The sequence below is a fragment of the Muntiacus reevesi genome, chromosome 5 (genome assembly GCF_963930625.1).
Source record: "Muntiacus reevesi chromosome 5, mMunRee1.1, whole genome shotgun sequence".
NCBI lineage: Eukaryota > Metazoa > Chordata > Mammalia > Artiodactyla > Cervidae > Muntiacus > Muntiacus reevesi.
Window position 1 is genome coordinate 25,720,408 of NC_089253.1, and position 17,758 is coordinate 25,738,165.

Genomic DNA, 17,758 nt, shown 5'->3' on the forward strand with positions numbered 1-17,758 from the left:
ATACTGTAGCTTCCTACTAGCTATCTATTTTATGCACAGTAGTTGTTTTTCAGTCATTAAACTGTGTCCAACTCTTTGTGACCCCACGGACTGCATCACACCAGGCTTCCCTGCCCTTCACTATCTCCTGCAGTTTGCTCAGACTCATGTCCACTGAGTCAGTGATGCTATGCAACCATCTCATCCACTGTCATCCCTTCTCTTCCTGCCCTCAATCTTTCCCAGCATCATGGTCTTTTCCAATGAGTCAGGTCTTCACATCAGGTGGCCAAAGTGCTGGAGCTTCAGCTTCAGCATCGGTCCTTCCAATGAATATTCAGGACTGATTTCCTTTAGGATTGACGAGTTTGATGTCCTTGCTGTCCAAAGGTCTCTTGAGACTTCTTCAGCACCATAGTTCAAAAGCATCAATTCTTTTACAGTCAACCTTCTTTATGGTCCAACTCTCACATCCATACATGACTACTGGAAAAACCATAGCTTTAACTGTACACTTTTTAATACTCTGTCTAGGATTGTCATAGGTTTTATTCCAAGGAGCAAGTGTCTTTTTTTTTTTTCCTGTTGCTCCTTTTTTATTTCATTTATTTTTATTAGTTGGAGGCTAATTACTTTACAATATTGTAGTGGCTTTTGTCATACATTGACATGAATCAGCCATGGAGTTACATGTATTCCCCATCCCGATCCCCCCTCCCACCTCCCTCTCCACCTGATTCCTCTAACAGACATTTCTCCAAAGAAGACATACAGATGGCTAACAAACACATGAAAAGATGCTTAACATCACTCATTATCAGAGAAATGCAAATCAAAACCACAATGAGGTACCATTACACGCCAGTCAGGATGGCTGCTATCCAAGTCTACAAGCAATAAATGCTGGAGAGGGTGTGGAGAAAAGGGAACCCTCTTACACTGTTGGTGGGAATGCAAACTAGTACAGCCACTATGGAGAATAGTGTGGAGATTTCTTAAAAAACTGGAAATAGAACTGCCATATGACCCAGCAATCCCACTCCTGGGCATACACACCGAGGAAACCAGATCTGAAAGAGACACATGCATCCCAATGTTCATCGCAGCACTGTTTATCATAGCCAGGATATGGAGCAAGTGTCTTTTAATTTGGTGGCTGTAGTCACTGTCCGCAGTGATTTTGGTGACCAAGAAATAAAATCTGTCACTCTTTCCACTGTTTCCCCATCAATTTGCCATGAAGTGATGGGACCGGATGACATGATCTCACTTTTCTGAAAGTTGTGTGTTAAGACAACCTTTTCACTCTCCTGTTTCACCCTTATCAAGAGACTCTAGTTCATCTTTGCCATTAGAGTGGTGTCAGTCATGTACATATCTGAGGTTGTTGATATTTCTCCTGGCAATCTTGATTCTAGCTTGTGATTTACACGGCCCAGTATTTCACATGATGTACTCTACATACAAGTTAAATGAGCAGAGTGAGACAATATACAATCTTGTCCTATTCCTTTCCCAATGTTGAACCAGTCTGTTGTCCCAGGTCTGGTTCTAACTGCTGCTTCTTGACCTGCATACAGGTTGTACATACTACACATGGTGGTATGTACATGTTAATCTCTCAATCTTTCCCCCCTCTCCTTCTCCCACTATGTCCGCAAGTCTGTTTTATACATCTCCCTCTCTATTCCTGCCTTGCAAATGGATTCCTCTGTACCATTTTTCTAGATTTCACATATATGAATTAATATACGATAGTTGTTTCTCTCTTTCTGACTTACTTCACTCAATATGGCAGATTTTGGGTCCATCCACATCTCTACAATGACAAAAGAGGCAAGATTATACAGTGTAGAAAATACAGTCTTTTCAATAGGTGTCTGATTCTTTTGTGGCTCCATGGATTATAACCTACCATTCTCCTCTGTCCATGGGATTTCCCAGGAGGAAATACTGGAGTAGGTTGCCATTTCCTGCTCCAGAGGATCTCCCTGACCCAGGAATCAAACAAAAATCTCCTCATTGGCAAATAAACTCAAAGTGAAATGGCAAGGGTAAAATAGAATTTTGAAAGGGCTGACAGTGTAACAGCTATGCTTTAGGAGGTTGGTTTATGTTTGTAGTACTGGTGGGCCATCTGAGGAGCTGAGCTGCATGGAGAAAGCCATGGACCCTCACCAGTTATTCCTTTGACATTATTTTGCAAACATTCTGCCTGGCTTTCATGTTCCCTGTTCCTTAAGTTTGACTCTTTGGCTTTTTGAGATTCTTTTTACCTGGGTTTGTGCATGTGGGGGTATGTTTTAACCGATATATACCTTTGATAAGTTTGCTTTTTTCACTTATTATGTACTGTAATCATCCTTACATATCAATATCCAGTTATTTTATTTTCTGGTTTCTTTTTACATATATATGCATGTAATTATTAAGTAATTAGGTTATATTACTCATGTCATATTATTATTTCATCCTTAAAAGTATATTTGCTTGTTTTTATCATCACTACTCTTCAGCCTATAATTAATAACCTGATTTTATCTTTCTACTCCTCTCTCTATGCTCCTATAATACACACATTGTAAATTTGTTTTACAAAATGGCACAATGATAGCCACACTCCCTCCTATTAGAAAATATCATGAAAATCCTTTCAAGGTTAATTGGTGTGGTTACAAATAATTCTTTTATTAACTGCTACATATTTCATGACATAGCAGTACTATGACTTATTCAACCATTCTTTTTAGGAATTTTCACTCTTTTTCACTTGTTTTGCAGATATAAGCTATCTATTAACACATATTTGATCAAATACTTAGTACTGGTGCTTTTATTTTTATGATGTAACTTCCTGGACTGGAATTACTGGATTACATTATTTATATATATATAAATTCAATTACAATTACCAAATTCTTGTAACTATCCATATTTATACAAACAATATATAAGATAAAGCTTTTTCCTTCATCCAGGCCACCAATAGATGTTTTCACTATTTGTCTATCTAATAAGTATGAATTAGTAACTTGTTCTGTTATTTGACATTTTACTGACTAGTAATGAGTTTACTCATCTTTTCAAGGTCATTTTAATCATCAACTGTGAATTGCTGATCCATATTCTTTGCTCAGTTTTCCAATTTGAGAGGGAGGAGGCTCTCTGTTTTTTTGTTGATTTGCGAATACAATTTATTTTGGATCTAAGTTCTTTGTGAAAAATATGTATTACAGTTACTATCTCCCACTCTGCAGCTTGCCTTTCACCCTCTTAATGTGACTTGGTAATAAAAGAAATGATAAATTAAAGAATGAAAGACAGTAGTGAAATTTCAAAAAGATAACATTCAAAATATCATCCAGAAATCAAATAACTAAAAGATACTCTACTTCATTTTTCATCAAGAAGAGAAAAATTCCACCCCAATAAAATATCACTTCACACCCATTAGCTGCCAGAGTGGAGAAGACCAGTGATGCCAAATGATGGTCATTTGTGAAACAACTGGAAATTTCATGTCCTGACACTGGGAGAATAAACTGGTAAAACTCTGTGGCAGAATCTACTAAAACGGTGATTAAAATTCCCTGTGACTCAGCAATTCCATTTCTAGCTATATATCTGAGAGAAATACATGTGTGTGCTTATACAAATCTGAATGTGAACCCAAAAGGAAGACTTTTTTTGTTTAGTCGCTCAGTCGTGTCCAACTCTTTTGCAACCCCATGGACTGTAGCCCACCAGGCTCCTCTGGTCATGGGGTTTCCCAAGCAAGAATACTAGAGTGTGTTGTCATTTCCTTCTCCATCGGATCTTCCTGACACCTAAGGATCAAACCCACGTCTTCTGCACTGGCAGGCAGATTCTTTACCACTGAGCCACCAGGGAAGCCTCAAAAAGAAAACATATAACATATAACCTACAATATATAATGTATATAAGATTATATACGTTGTATGATTTGCCAAAGAAAATTTCATATGTACATACACATGAAACATATATTCTAACTTTTTGTAGCACTATTTTTAACAGGCTAAATTGGAAGCTATTCAACAGCCTATGTACTGTTGGATTAAAAACAAATTGTGGTATAGCCACACACTGGATTATAGCAAAAAGAATCTGTGCTCTATCACACATGTGAAAATGGTTTATGCACTTATAATTTGTGCACAGCTGTTTTGGTTCAAAATAAAAAGTGAATGTTTATTAAATATCTAGATCAGTGGCTCTCAACTGTGATTTGAAAATGTCTGTAGAAGTTGTCGATAGCCTCAGAGGCTGGCATCTAGTGGCTAGAGACCATGGATGCTGCTGAACATCTTACGAAGCACGTGATAGGTCCCCACAAGACTCGTCTTGCTCCAAATGTCAGTAGTGCTGAGGTTGAAAAAACCTTGATCTGGATAAAACTATAAGTAATGATGTATAAGACCACAACAATAGAAACTGAAAATGTTTTTTGAGAGATATATAAAAGTTGCTGAAGAAATGATGGATCATAAATTGCTCATGGCTTGAAAGACAAAATTTTAAAGATTCTTATTCTCCTCAAATTGCTTACAGAGTCAATGAAATTCTAGACATAATCTCATCACTTTATTCTGTAGATATGTGGACCCTATAGTGTGTTTTCAAATGGAGAGGGACTCACAAAATGGCATAGATAATCTAAAGAAGGAAAAGCTTGAAGATTTGAAAGACCAGATATCAAAATTCATTATGAAGGTTTTCCCTAGATTTTCTAGTTTTGTTATACGTTGTCTTAATGCTTTGTTTTTTCATTCTCTATTTAAATCTTTACTTCATCTGGAATTAATTTCATTTTAGATGTAGCTTACTGTCAGTATTTTCTGCAAAATAAGGAAATATAATTGTAATTATCTTATTAACTAAAATGGTATTTAGAAAACTGGCTTAAGTTTTCAACTCTTTTCTCTACCTGTAGTGTGGTTATTAAGCTCTAGCTGTATTACATAAGGTCAAAGAAAATTAGCTGCATAATTTTTATTTTATTTTTTAATTTGTTTTGTTTTTAAGTAATTCTTCAAAGATTCACTTATTTACATCACAAGTGTTCTTTCTTATGAAATATATTGACATATAACACTGTGAAAATTTAAGGTTTACAGGATGTTGACCTGTATCAGGAGTTCTGATACTTATATACTATAATTGCCATTGTATCAATAGTCAGCACCTCTATCATGTCACATCTAAATTTGTATTTTAAAATGAAATCAATCCCCCTACACACAGTGTTCTTGAGCTTAATGTATTTTTTTCTCATTAAAGTTTCAAAACCAAATAAAAGGTAATCAATATAGTTCAATGCATCATTTTTTATGGTCAGCCTTCTTTATTTTCTTTAAAATATCTTTACCTAAACAACTGTAATAAAGAATGCCATAGTTACATATAAATTCAGCTTTTAAAAATGTTTAGAAATTCAGCAGTTTTAAATCACCTTAAAATAGGGTGCAAGAGAGAGTGAGATAGAACATGGAAGTACAAAAGGAGATGATCACTTTTGGGTTCTGTGCAATTTTATGTTGAGAATAACCATTGTAATTTTATCTGCAACACTGAAGAGGGAATAGGATAACTGAATCCTTCTTTCCTCTTAGGTAAAACTGCAAGCTCCAAAAATACATGAACTTTTCTCAGGAGTGTTCAAATAATAAACACACAGGGAAATATATGTGTGACTTTTAAAAACCTTTAATTAATCCCTTTCAGTTGTTTTTCTGATCATCCAGGAAACTCAAGAGTAATCCTATTCCCTGAGAAAGTGAATCAAATTATGCTCCTGCCTGTCTAGCTGTGTGAGTTTCCATTCTCTGCCCTTCAACTAGGGGGTCCTAGAACAGAAATGAACCACTCCACAAACAACTACAGGTACACCAACTTTTTGAGTATTAACTTGCAAACAAGTGCCTCGACATAGCATGTAGAAAGTCAAACATTTTGGCAGGGTGAGGGATAAACACAAATGAGTTTTATATTGAAAGGAATGACATAGTGGTGGTGAGTTCTTAGAAAGGTAGATTTCTCTCATTTCCTCTTGATCTTGCTTTCACTCTCTCTGTCTCTCTCTCTCTCTCTATATATATATATATATAGACACACACACAGACACACACTCACGGCATACATATGTATGTATATGTTTATACACACAGATATGCATATCTGTGTATATGCAGTTAGTAATGTGCTGTGCTATGCTTAGTCACTCAGTCACATCTGACTCTTTGTGACCCCATGGACTGCAGCCTGTCAGGCTCCTCTGTCCATGGAATTCTCCAGGCAAGAATACTGGAGTGGGTTGCCATGCCCTCCTTCAGGAAATCTTCTCTAGTAATAAAGACTTACAAATAGCGACTAAGTTGCTATGGCATGAACATTCGAGTTGAACATCGAAACCTCTCACTGATACTCCTGCCTTGGGTTTCAGACTGCCTTGCAATTCACCTGATGAAAAATTTCATACTTAATATAAATGTGATTTATCGTGAAGATGGGACCCACTGGTGCAGTAGAAATTTAAGAGACATATTTGTTCCTTTTTTGAGTTCTGATATTCACATAGGTGATTAAAGTAATTGTCTTTGTTATTTACACTTTTATTTGGGCAATATACCTTTAGTCTATATTTTTAATACATTATATAATATATGCAGGGAAAGACTGAAGGCAGGAGGAGAAGGGGATGACAGAGGATGAGATGGTTGGATGCCATCACTGACGCGATGGACATGAATTTGAGTAGGCTTCAGGAGTTGGTGATGGACAGGTGTGCTGAGTCCATAGGGTTGCAGGTTGGACATGATTGAGCGACTGAACTGACTTTTAATGTAGCTTAAGGCACTTCGTGTGGCGATAGGCTCCATTGTATATGGGTTTTGCTAAGAGAAGAGAACCTCATTTCTTTCATATGGTGAGTCTTTTCTTGAAAAACAGTAAAAATCTTGAAATCAACTATATTTTGGATTAAATTAAGAACATCTACCTCACATTCCATTATATACAATTTCAACTTTTCTTGACATTCATGTAACATAGGTTCCTTTCTATGTTGGTTCTATATTTCTTGTCACAAGGAGTAGATTTTAAACAAGAATCAGATACTTGATGGAATTGTCTTCTCTTAGGAGGGCATCACTGTGTTTTATGAGTATGAGAAAAGGAAGATGGGGGAGGGATATCATCACTAACAAAGCCAGTGCTGGAAAATACTTAGATATTTAAGATAGAAATATGCATCAGTATATTAGATGCCAGCCTGTACCCCGTGGATCATGGTTGTGAGAACACATATGAAGTTTATGTTCTCAGACCCTCCTAAAGGTTAGTCTCTGGGAGACAGTGAAGGACAGGGAAGCCTGGTGTGCTGCAGTCCATGGGGTTGCAAAGAGTCGGACACGACTGAGCAACTGAACAACCACAAAGGTTAGTCTAGTCTATAAGACAAGCATGCAGCCAGCAGTGTTATGAGGGCTGATATTTTCTGGATCATTTGGGAGGTTATAGGGATTCTGTATGGAGTTTAGATTCTTAAACACTGAGAGTATTTCCTACATAAGCAGGTGGTGTGTGTTAATGAAACAGCAGAACCAACCGATACCAGTGATGAAACTTTCCCTGAAGCTGTAGCTTTGAAACTGCCAAGTCTCTACAGCACAGGATAATTTATTTATTTTGTCTCCTTCCTTCTCTTTCTTACGGTCTCTGTCTCTCCATATTATCTATACCTATATGGCTTTTTAAAGCAGGACAACAGTTTCATATAATTTGCTATCTATTATTGAGCACTTACAAAGCGTTCGGTACTTTGCTAACTACTTTACATTATTTATCTTACTTATCTATTGTGTATGAGTTGTACTAAGATCACTGAGTTAGGTGATCTTGTTCCCCATATGAGATTGCATTGATTTTCAACTTTGTGAGATCTGAAGCAGAGAACCCAGGTGATCTGACCCATAGAAAGAATCAAACAGAAAATTTGAATTATTTTATGGTGCTAAGTAATATATATATATATATATATATACACACATACACACACACACACACACACACACACACACACACACACACATATATATATATATATATATATATATATATATATATATATATATACACATATATTTGGGTGTTAGTTCTAGAAGATCTTGTAGGTCTTCATAGAACCGTTCAACTTCAGCTTGGATTACTGTGATACTGAATGGTTTACTTTGGGAACAAACAGAGATCATTCTGTCGTTTTTGAGATTTCATCCAAGTACTGCATTTTGGACTCTTTTGTTGACTAGGATGGCTACTTCATTTCTTCTAAGGGATTCTTGCCCATGGCAGTAGATATAAGGATCATCTGAGTTATATTCATCCACTCCAGTCCTTTTAGTTCACTGATTCCTAAGATGTCGATGTTCACTCTTGCCATCTCCTGTTTGACCACTTCAAATTTACATTGATTCATGGACCTAACATTCCAGGTTCCTATGCAATAGTGTTCTTTATAGCATCGTACTTTACTTCCATCACCAGTCACATTTATAACTGGGTGTTGCTTTTGCTTTTGCTCCATCTCTTCATTCTTTCTGGGTTTATTTCTCCATTGCTCTCCAGTAGCATATTGGGGACCTACCAACATTTTCATTATAGGGAACTGGAATGCAAAAGTAGAAAGTCAAGAGATAGCTGGAGTAAGAGGCAAATTTGGCCTTGGAGTACAAAATAAAGCAGGGCAAAGGCTAACAGAATTTTGAAAGAGAATGCACTGGTCATGGCAAACACCCTCTTCCAACAACACAAGAGAAGATTCTACACACGGACATCACCAGATGGTCAATACTGAAATCAGACTGATTATATTCTTTGCAGCCAAAGATGGAGAAGCTCTATACAGTCAGCAAAAATAAGACTGGGAGCTGACTGTGTCTCAGACCATGAACTCCTTATTGCCAAATTCAGACTTAAATTGTAGAAAGTAGGGAAAACCACTAAACCATTCAAGTATGACCTAAATCAAATCCCTTATGATTATACAGGGAAATGATCAAATCAGAGATTAGATCTGATAGACAGAGAGCCTGAAGAACTATGGATGGATGTTCATGACATTATACAGGAGGCAGTGATCAAGACCATCCCCAAGAAAAAGAAATGCAGAAGGCAACATGGTTGTCTGAGGAGGCCTTACAACTGACAAAAGAAGAGAAGCAAAAGGCAACGTAGAAAGTGAAAGATATACCCATTTATTTATTTATTTATTTTTAATTTTTTTATTTTTCAGTGGGTTTTGTTATACATTGATGTGAATCAGCCATAGAGTTACACGAATTCCCCATCCCGGTCTCCCATCCCACCTCCCTCTCCACCCGATTCCTCTGGATCTTCCCAGCCCAACAGGCCCGAGCACTTGACTCATGCCTCCCACCTGGGCTGGTGGTCTGTTTCACCACAGAAAATATACATGCTGTTCTTTCGAAACATCCCACCCTCCCCTTCTCCCACAGAGTTCAAAAGTCTGTTCTGTACTTCTGCGTCTCTTCTTCTGCCCTGCATATAGGGCCATTGTTACCATCTTTCTAAATTCCGTATATATGTGTTAGTATACTGTAATGTTCTTTATCTTTCTGGCTCACCTCACTCTGTATAATGGGCTCCAGTTTCATCCATCTCATTAGAACTGATTCAAATGAATTCTTTTTAACGGCTGAGTAATATTCCATGGTGTATATGTACCATAACTTCCTTATCCATTCATCTGCTGATGGGCATCTAGGTTGCTTCCATGTCCTGGCTATTATAAACAGTGCTGCGATGAACATTGGGGTGCACGTGTCTCTTTCAGATATAGATTCCTCAGTGTGTATGCCCAGAAGTGGTATTCCTGGGTCATATGGCAGTTCTATTTCCAGTTTTTTAAGAAATCTCCACACTGTTTTCCATAGTGGCTGTACTAGTTTGCATTCCCACCAACAGTGTAAGAGGGTTCCCTTTTCTCCACACCCTCTCCAGCATTTATTGCTTGTAGACTTTTGGATAGCAGCCATCCTGACTGGCGTGTAATGGTACCTCATTGTGGTTTTGATTTGCATTTCTCTGATGATGAGTGATGTGGAGCATCTTTTCATGTGTTTGTTAGCCATCTGTATGTCTTCTTTGGAGAAATGTCTGTTTAGTTCTTTGGCCCATTTTTTGATTGGGTCATTTATTTTTCTGGAATTGAGCTTCAGGAGTTGCTTGTATATTTTTGAGATTAATCCTTTGTCTGTTTCCTCATTTGTTATTATTTTCTCCCAATCTGAGGGCTGTCTTTTCACCTTACTTATAGTTTCCTTTGTTGTGCAAAAGCTTTTAATTTTCATTAGGTCCCATTTGTTTATTTTTGCTTTTATTTCCAATATTCTGGGAGGTGGGTCATAGAAGATCTTGCTGTGATTTATGTCGGAGAGTGTTTTGCCTATGTTCTCCTCTAGGAGTTTTATAGTTTCTGGTCTTACGTTTAGATCTTTAATCCATTTTGAGTTTATTTCTGTGTATGGTGTTAGAAAGTGTTCTAGTTTCATTCTTTTACAAGTGGCTGACCAGTTTTCCCAGCACCACTTGTTAAAGAGATTGTCTTTTTTCCATTGTATATCCTTGCCTCCTTTGTCAAAGATAAGGTGTCCATAGGTTCGTGGATTTATCTCTGGGCTTTCTATTCTGTTCCATTGATCTATATTTCTGTCTTTGTGCCAGTATCATACTGTCTTGATGACTGTGGCTTTGTAGTAGAGTCTGAGGTCAGGCAGGTTGATTCCTCCAGTTCCATTCTTCTTTCTCAAGATTACTTTGGCTATTCGAGGTTTTTTGTATTTCCATACAAATTGTGAAATTATTTGTTCTAGTTCTGTGAAAAATACCGTTGGTAGCTTGATAGGGATTGCATTGAATCTATAGATTGCTTTGGGTAGAATAGCCATTTTGACAATATTGATTCTTCCAATCCATGAACACGGTATGTTTCTCCATCTGTTTGTGTCCTCTTTGATTTCTTTTTTTTTTTTTTTTTAATATTATTTTATTAGTTGGAGGCCAATCACTTTACAACATTTCAGTGGGTTTTGTCATACATTGACATGAATCAGCCATATAGTTACATGTATTCCCCATCCTGATCCCCCCTCCCACCTCCCTCCCCACCCGACTCCTCAGGGTCCTCCCAGTGCACCAGGCCCGAGCACTTGACTCATGTATCCCACCTGGGCTGGTGGTCCGTTTCACCATAGATAATATACATGCTGTTCTTTCAAAACATCCCACCCTCACGTTCTCCCCCAGAGTTCAAAAGTCTGTTCTGTATTTCTGTGTCTCTTTTTCTGTTTTGCATATAGGGTTATCGCCACCATCTATCTAAATTCCGTATATATGTGTTAGTATACTGTAATGTTCTTTATCTTTCTGACTTACTTCACTCTGTATAATGGGCTCCAGTTTCATCCATCTCATTAGAACTGATTCAAATGAATTCTTTTTAACGGCTGAGTAATATTCCATGGTGTATATGTACCACAGCTTCCTTATCCATTCATCTGCTGATGGGCATCTAGGTTGCTTCCATGTCCTGGCTATTATAAACAGTGCTGCGATGAACATTGGGGTGCACGTGTCTCTTTCAGATCTGGATTCCTCAGTGTGTATGCCCAGAAGTGGTATTCCTGGGTCATATGGCAGTTCTATTTCCAGTTTTTTAAGAAATCTCCACACTGTTTTCCATAGTGGCTGTACTAGTTTGCATTCCCACCAACAGTGTAAGAGGGTTCCCTTTTCTCCACACCCTCTCCAGCATTTATTGCTTGTAGACTTTTGGATAGCAGCCATCCTGACTGGCGTGTAATGGTACCTCATTGTGGTTTTGATTTGCATTTCTCTGATGATGAGTGATGTGGAGCATCTTTTCATGTGTTTGTTAGCCATCTGTATGTCTTCTTTGGAGAAATGTCTGTTTAGTTCTTTGGCCCATTTTTTGATTGGGTCGTTTATTTTTCTGGAATTGAGCTTCAGGAGTTGCTTGTATATTTTTGAGATTAATCCTTTGTCTGTTTCCTCATTTGTTATTATTTTCTCCCAATCTGAGGGCTGTCTTTTCACCTTACTTATAGTTTCCTTTGTTGTGCAAAAGCTTTTAATTTTCATTAGGTCCCATTTGTTTATTTTTGCTTTTATTTCCAATATTCTGGGAGGTGGGTCATAGAAGATCTTGCTGTGATTTATGTCGGAGAGTGTTTTGCCTATGTTCTCCTCTAGGAGTTTTATAGTTTCTGGTCTTACATTTAGATCTTTAATCCATTTTGAGTTTATTTTTGTGTATGGTGTTAGGAAGTGTTCTAGTTTCATTCTTTTACAAGTGGTTAACCAGTTTTCCCAGCACCACTTGTTAAAGAGATTGTCTTTTTTCCATTGTATATCCTTGCCTCCTTTGTCAAAGATAAGGTGTCCATAGGTTCGTGGATTTATCTCTGGGCTTTCTATTCTGTTCCATTGATCTATATTTCTGTCTTTGTGCCAGTACCATACTGTCTTGATGACTGTGGCTTTGTAGTAGAGTCTGAAGTCAGGCAGGTTGATTCCTCCAGTTCCATTCTTCTTTCTCAAGATTACTTTGGCTATTCGAGGTTTTTTGTATTTCCATACAAATTGTGAAATTATTTGTTCTAGTTCTGTGAAAAATACCGTTGGTAGCTTGATAGGGATTGCATTGAATCTATAGATTGCTTTGGGTAGAATAGCCATTTTGACAATATTGATTCTTCCAATCCATGAACACGGTATGTTTCTCCAACTGTTTGTGTCCTCTTTGATTTCTTTCATCAATGTTTTATAGTTTTCTGTGTATAGGTCTTTTGTTTCTTTAGGTAGATATACTCCTAAGTATTTTATTCTTTTTGTTGCAATGGTGAATGGTATTGTTTCCTTAATTTCCCTTTCTGTTTTTTCATTGTTAGTATATAGGAATGCAAGGGATTTCTGTGTGTTAATTTTATATCCTGCAACTTTACTATATTCATTGATTAGCTCTAGTAATTTTCTGGAAGAGTCTTTAGGGTTTTCTATGTAGAGGATCATGTCATCTGCAAACAGCGAGAGTTTCACTTCTTCTTTTCCTATCTGGATTCCTTTTACGTCTTTTTCTGCTCTGATTGCTGTGGCCAAAACTTCCAACACTATGTTGAATAGTAGTGGTGAGAGTGGGCATCCTTGTCTTGTTCCTGATTTCAGAGGAAATGCTTTCAATTTTTCACCATTGAGGGTGATGCTTGCTGTGGGTTTGTCATATATAGCTTTTATTATGTTGAGGTATGTCCCTTCTATTCCTGCTTTCTGGAGAGTTTTAATCATAAATGAGTGTTGAATTTTGTCAAAGGCTTTCTCTGCATCTATTGAGATAATCATATGGTTTTTATCTTCCAATTTGTTAATGTGGTGTATTACGTTGATCAATTTGCGGATATTAAAGAATCCTTGCATTCCTGGGATAAAGCCCACTTGGTCATGGTGTATGATTTTTTTAATATGTTGTTGGATTCTGTTTGCTAGAATTTTGTTAAGGATTTTTGCATCTATGTTCATCAGTGATATTGGCCTGTAGTTTTCTTTTTTTGTGGCATCTTTGTCTGGTTTTGGAATTAGGGTGATGGTGGCCTCATAGAATGAGTTTGGAAGTTTACCTTCATCTGCAATTTTCTGGAAGAGTTTGAGTAAGATAGGTGTTAGCTCTTCTCTAAATTTTTGGTAGAATTCAGCTGTGAAGCCATCTGGTCCTGGGCTTTTGTTTGCTGGAAGATTTTTGATTACAGTTTCGATTTCCTTGCTTGTGATGGTTCTGTTAAGATCTTCTATTTCTTCCTGGTGATATACCCATTTAAATGAAGAGTTCCAAAGAATAGCAAGGAGAGATAAGAAAGTCTTCCTCAGTGATCAATGCAAAGGAATAGAGGAGAACAATAGAATAGGAAAGACTAGAGATCTCTTCAAGAAAATTAGGGATAACAAGGGAAACTTTCATGCAAAGATGGGCACAATAAATGACAGAAATGGTATGGACCTAACATAAGCAGAAGATATTAAGAAGAGGTGGTAAGAACACACAGAAGAACTGTACAAAAAAAATCTTCATGACCCAGATAACCACAATGGTGTGATCACTCACCTAGAGTCAGACATCCTGGAATGTGAAGTCAGGTGGGCCTTAGGAAGCATCACTATGAACAAAGCTAGTGGAGGTGATGGAATTCCAGCTGAGCTATTTCAAATCCTAAAAGATAATGCTGTGAAAGTTCTGCCCTCAATATGCCAGCAAATTTGGGAAACTCAGCAGTGGCCACAGGACTGGAAAAGGTCAGTTTTCATTCCAATCTCAAAGAACGGCAATGCCAAAGAATGCTCAAACTACCACACAGTTGCACTCATCTCACATGCTAGCAAACTGAAAGTCACTCAGTTGTGTCTGACTCTTTGCAATCCTATGGACTGTATAGTCCATGGAATTCTCCAAGCCAGAATACTGTAGTGGGTAGTCTTTCCCTTCTCCAGGGGCTCTTCCCAACCCAGGGATCGAACCCAGGTTTCCCACATTGCAGGCAGATTCTTTACCAGTTGAGCCAAATGTAAGCCCAAGAATACTGGAGTATGTAGCCTATCCCTTCTCCAGCAAATCTTCCCCACCTAGGAATCGAACCGGGGTCTCCTGCACTATAGGCGGATTCTTTACCAACGCTAGCTAAGTAATGCTCAAAATTCTCCAAGTCAGGCTTCTACAGTATGTGAACCGTGAACTTTCAGATGTTCAAGTTGGATTTAGAAAAGGCAGAGGAACCAGAGATCAAATTGCCAACATCCATTGGATCATAGAAAAAGCAAGAAAGTTCCAGAAAAACTTCTGCTTTATTGACCATGCCAAAGCCTTTGACTGTGCGGATCACAACAAACTGTGGAAAATACTTAAAGAGATGGGAACACCAGGCCATTTTACCTGCCTCCTGAGAAATCCGTGTGCAGGTCAAGAAGCAACAGTTAGAACTGGAAATGGAACAACAGAGTAGATCCAAATAGGGAAAGGAGTATGCCAAGGCATGTGTTGTCACCCTGATTATTTAACTTATATGCAGAATACATCATGTGAAATGCCGGGCTGGATGAAAAGCATAAGCTGAAATCAAGTTTTCAGGGAGAAATATTGATAACCTCAGATATGCAGATGACACCACCCTTATGGCAGAAAGTGAAGAAGAACTAAAGAGCCTCTTGATGAAAATGAAAGAGGAAAGTGAAAAAGTTGGCTTAAAACTCAACATTCAGAAAACTAAGATCATGGCATCTGGTCCCATCACTTCACGGTAAATAGACGGGGAAACAATGGAAACAGTGACAGACTATGTTTTTTGGCTCCAAAATCACTGCAGATGGTGATTGCAGTCATGAAACTAAAAGATGCTTGCTCCTTGGAAGAAAAGCTATGACCAACCTAGATAGCATATTAAAAAGCAGAGACATTATTTTGCCAGCAAAGATCTGTCTAGTTAAGGCTATGGTTGTTCCAGCAGTCACATATGGATGTGAGAGTTGGACTATAAAGAAAGCTGAGTGCTAAAGAATTGATGTTTTTCAACTGTGGTGTTGGAGAAGACTGTTGAGAGTCCCTTGGACTTCAAGAAGATCCAATCAGGCAATCCTAAAGGAAATTAGTCCTGAATATTCATTGGAAGGACTGATACTGAAGCTGAAACTCCAGTACTTTGTCCACCTGATGTGAAGAGCTGACCCATTGGAAAAGGTCCTTATCCTGGGAAAGACTGAAGGCAGGAGGAAAAGGTGACAACAGAGGATGAGATGGTTGGATGGCATCACCAATGCAAGGACATGAGTTTGAGCAAGCTCCGGGAGTTGGTGATGGACAAGGAAGCCTGACATGCTGCAGTCCATGGGTCACAAAGATTCAGACATGACTGAGCAACTGAACTGAACTAGCAATATTTATGATACAACAGTGGAAATTTAAAATTGATTTCTCTTATTTTTTTTTTACATATATTTGCATGTGTTTCTCTGTGTGTGAGAGTAAGAGAGATAAGAGAGGAAGAAGATAGAGTCATTTTATCCTTTTTTTCAAAGGTTACTTGTTATAAACAAAGTTGAATATGACCCTAGAACTATGTAGCATATATGATGCAGTTTTTGTATAAAGAATGGGTTCTCAGTTCTTGATTAAATGCTGGGTGCTGTTGATATTTCCACAGAGAGAAAGAGATTGAAAGCCTGGAGAAATGACAAATGTGAGCCTGGTGACAACGTTCATCCTCATGGGCCTTCCCCACGCACCAGAGCTGGACACATTCCTCTTTGGGATCTTCCTGGTGATCTATGTCTTCACTGTGGTGGGGAACCTACTCATCATGCTGGTGATTATTGTGGATCCCCACCTGCACACCCCCATGTACTACTTCTTGGCCAACCTGTCCTTCATTGACATGTGGTACTCCACGGTCAGTACACCCAAAATGCTGATGACCCTGGTGTCCCCAGAAGGCAGTGCTATCTCCTTTTCCAGCTGTGTGGCCCAGCTCTACTCCTTCCACTTCTTGGGCAGCACCGAGTGTTTCCTCTACACCGTCATGTCCTATGACCGCTTTCTGGCCATCAGTTACCCGCTCAGGTACGCCAGCATGATGAGTGGGAGGACGTGTGCCATCCTGGCCACAACCACGTGGCTCAGTGGTTCTCTGCACTCTGCTGTCCAGACCACACTGACGTTCCGTTTGCCCTTCTGTGGACCCAACCAGATCCAGCATTACATCTGTGATGCCCCACCCATTCTCAAACTGGCCTGTGCAGACACATCCACCGTGGAGATGGTGATCTTTGTCAGCATTGGGGTGGTGGCCTCGGGCTGCTTTCTTCTTATTGTGCTGTCCTACGTGTCCATCATCCATTCCATCCTGAAGATCCGCACCTCAGAGGGGCGATGGAGAGCCTTCCAGACCTGTGCCTCCCACTGCACTGTGGTCCTTTGCTTCTTTTGCCCTGGTGTTTTCATTTACCTGAGACCAGGCTCCAAGGAGGTTGTGGACAGGGTTGTGGCTGTTTTCTACACTGTGCTGACGCCCCTTCTGAACCCTGTGGTCTACACCCTGAGGAACAAGGAAGTGAAGAAGGCTCTGTTGAAGTTTAAAGACAAAGTCATGTACTCACAAAGCAAATAAGTTATATTACGTAGATACACATATTTTAAAAACTTAGTAATATAATTTAGTCATCAACAAGAAATGTATTACATTTATAGTTCTCAGTATGAAATTTTGTCTAAACCAGCTACTCAGGAACGTTTGTTCGACTAATTTTTCTGAGGAATTTTAAAGCTATATTAGGTTTTTTTAAACATGAGATTTCAGTTTATTGAACTTCCTTGGTGGCTCAGATGGCAAAGAGCCTGCCTACAATGCAGGAGACCTGGATTTGATCCCTGGGTTGGGAAGAACCCCTGAAGAGAAAGACTACCCACTCCAGTATTCTTGCCTGGAGAATTCCATGGACAGAGGAGTCTGTCAGGCTACAGTCTACGGGGTCAAAAAGAGTCAGATACGACAGACCAACTAACACATTAACATACTTTCACACCTTCAGTTTATTAACTTAGTGAAACCAAAGCACGTATCATATTATCTTAAACTGCATAGTTCCTTGCAATGTAATTTGGTTTGACCTTTCTATTGAATCTCAT

The 17,758-nt window shown here is 38.5% G+C and overlaps 1 protein-coding gene across 1 annotated transcript; it reads left to right on the forward strand.

Moving 5' to 3' along the window:
* The first annotated feature begins 16,304 nt into the window (after positions 1-16,304).
* LOC136169454 (olfactory receptor 10G9-like) lies at positions 16,305-17,240 on the forward strand. Its single transcript, XM_065937220.1, has one exon. It carries the CDS (start codon positions 16,305-16,307, stop codon positions 17,238-17,240), a length of 936 nt encoding a protein of 311 aa, XP_065793292.1.
* Positions 17,241-17,758: the final 518 nt, after the last annotated feature.

Coding starts and splice junctions, on each gene's coding strand:
- LOC136169454 (XM_065937220.1), top strand. CDS start 16,305: ATGACAAATGTGAGCCTGGTGACAACGTTCATCCTCATGGGCCTTCCC.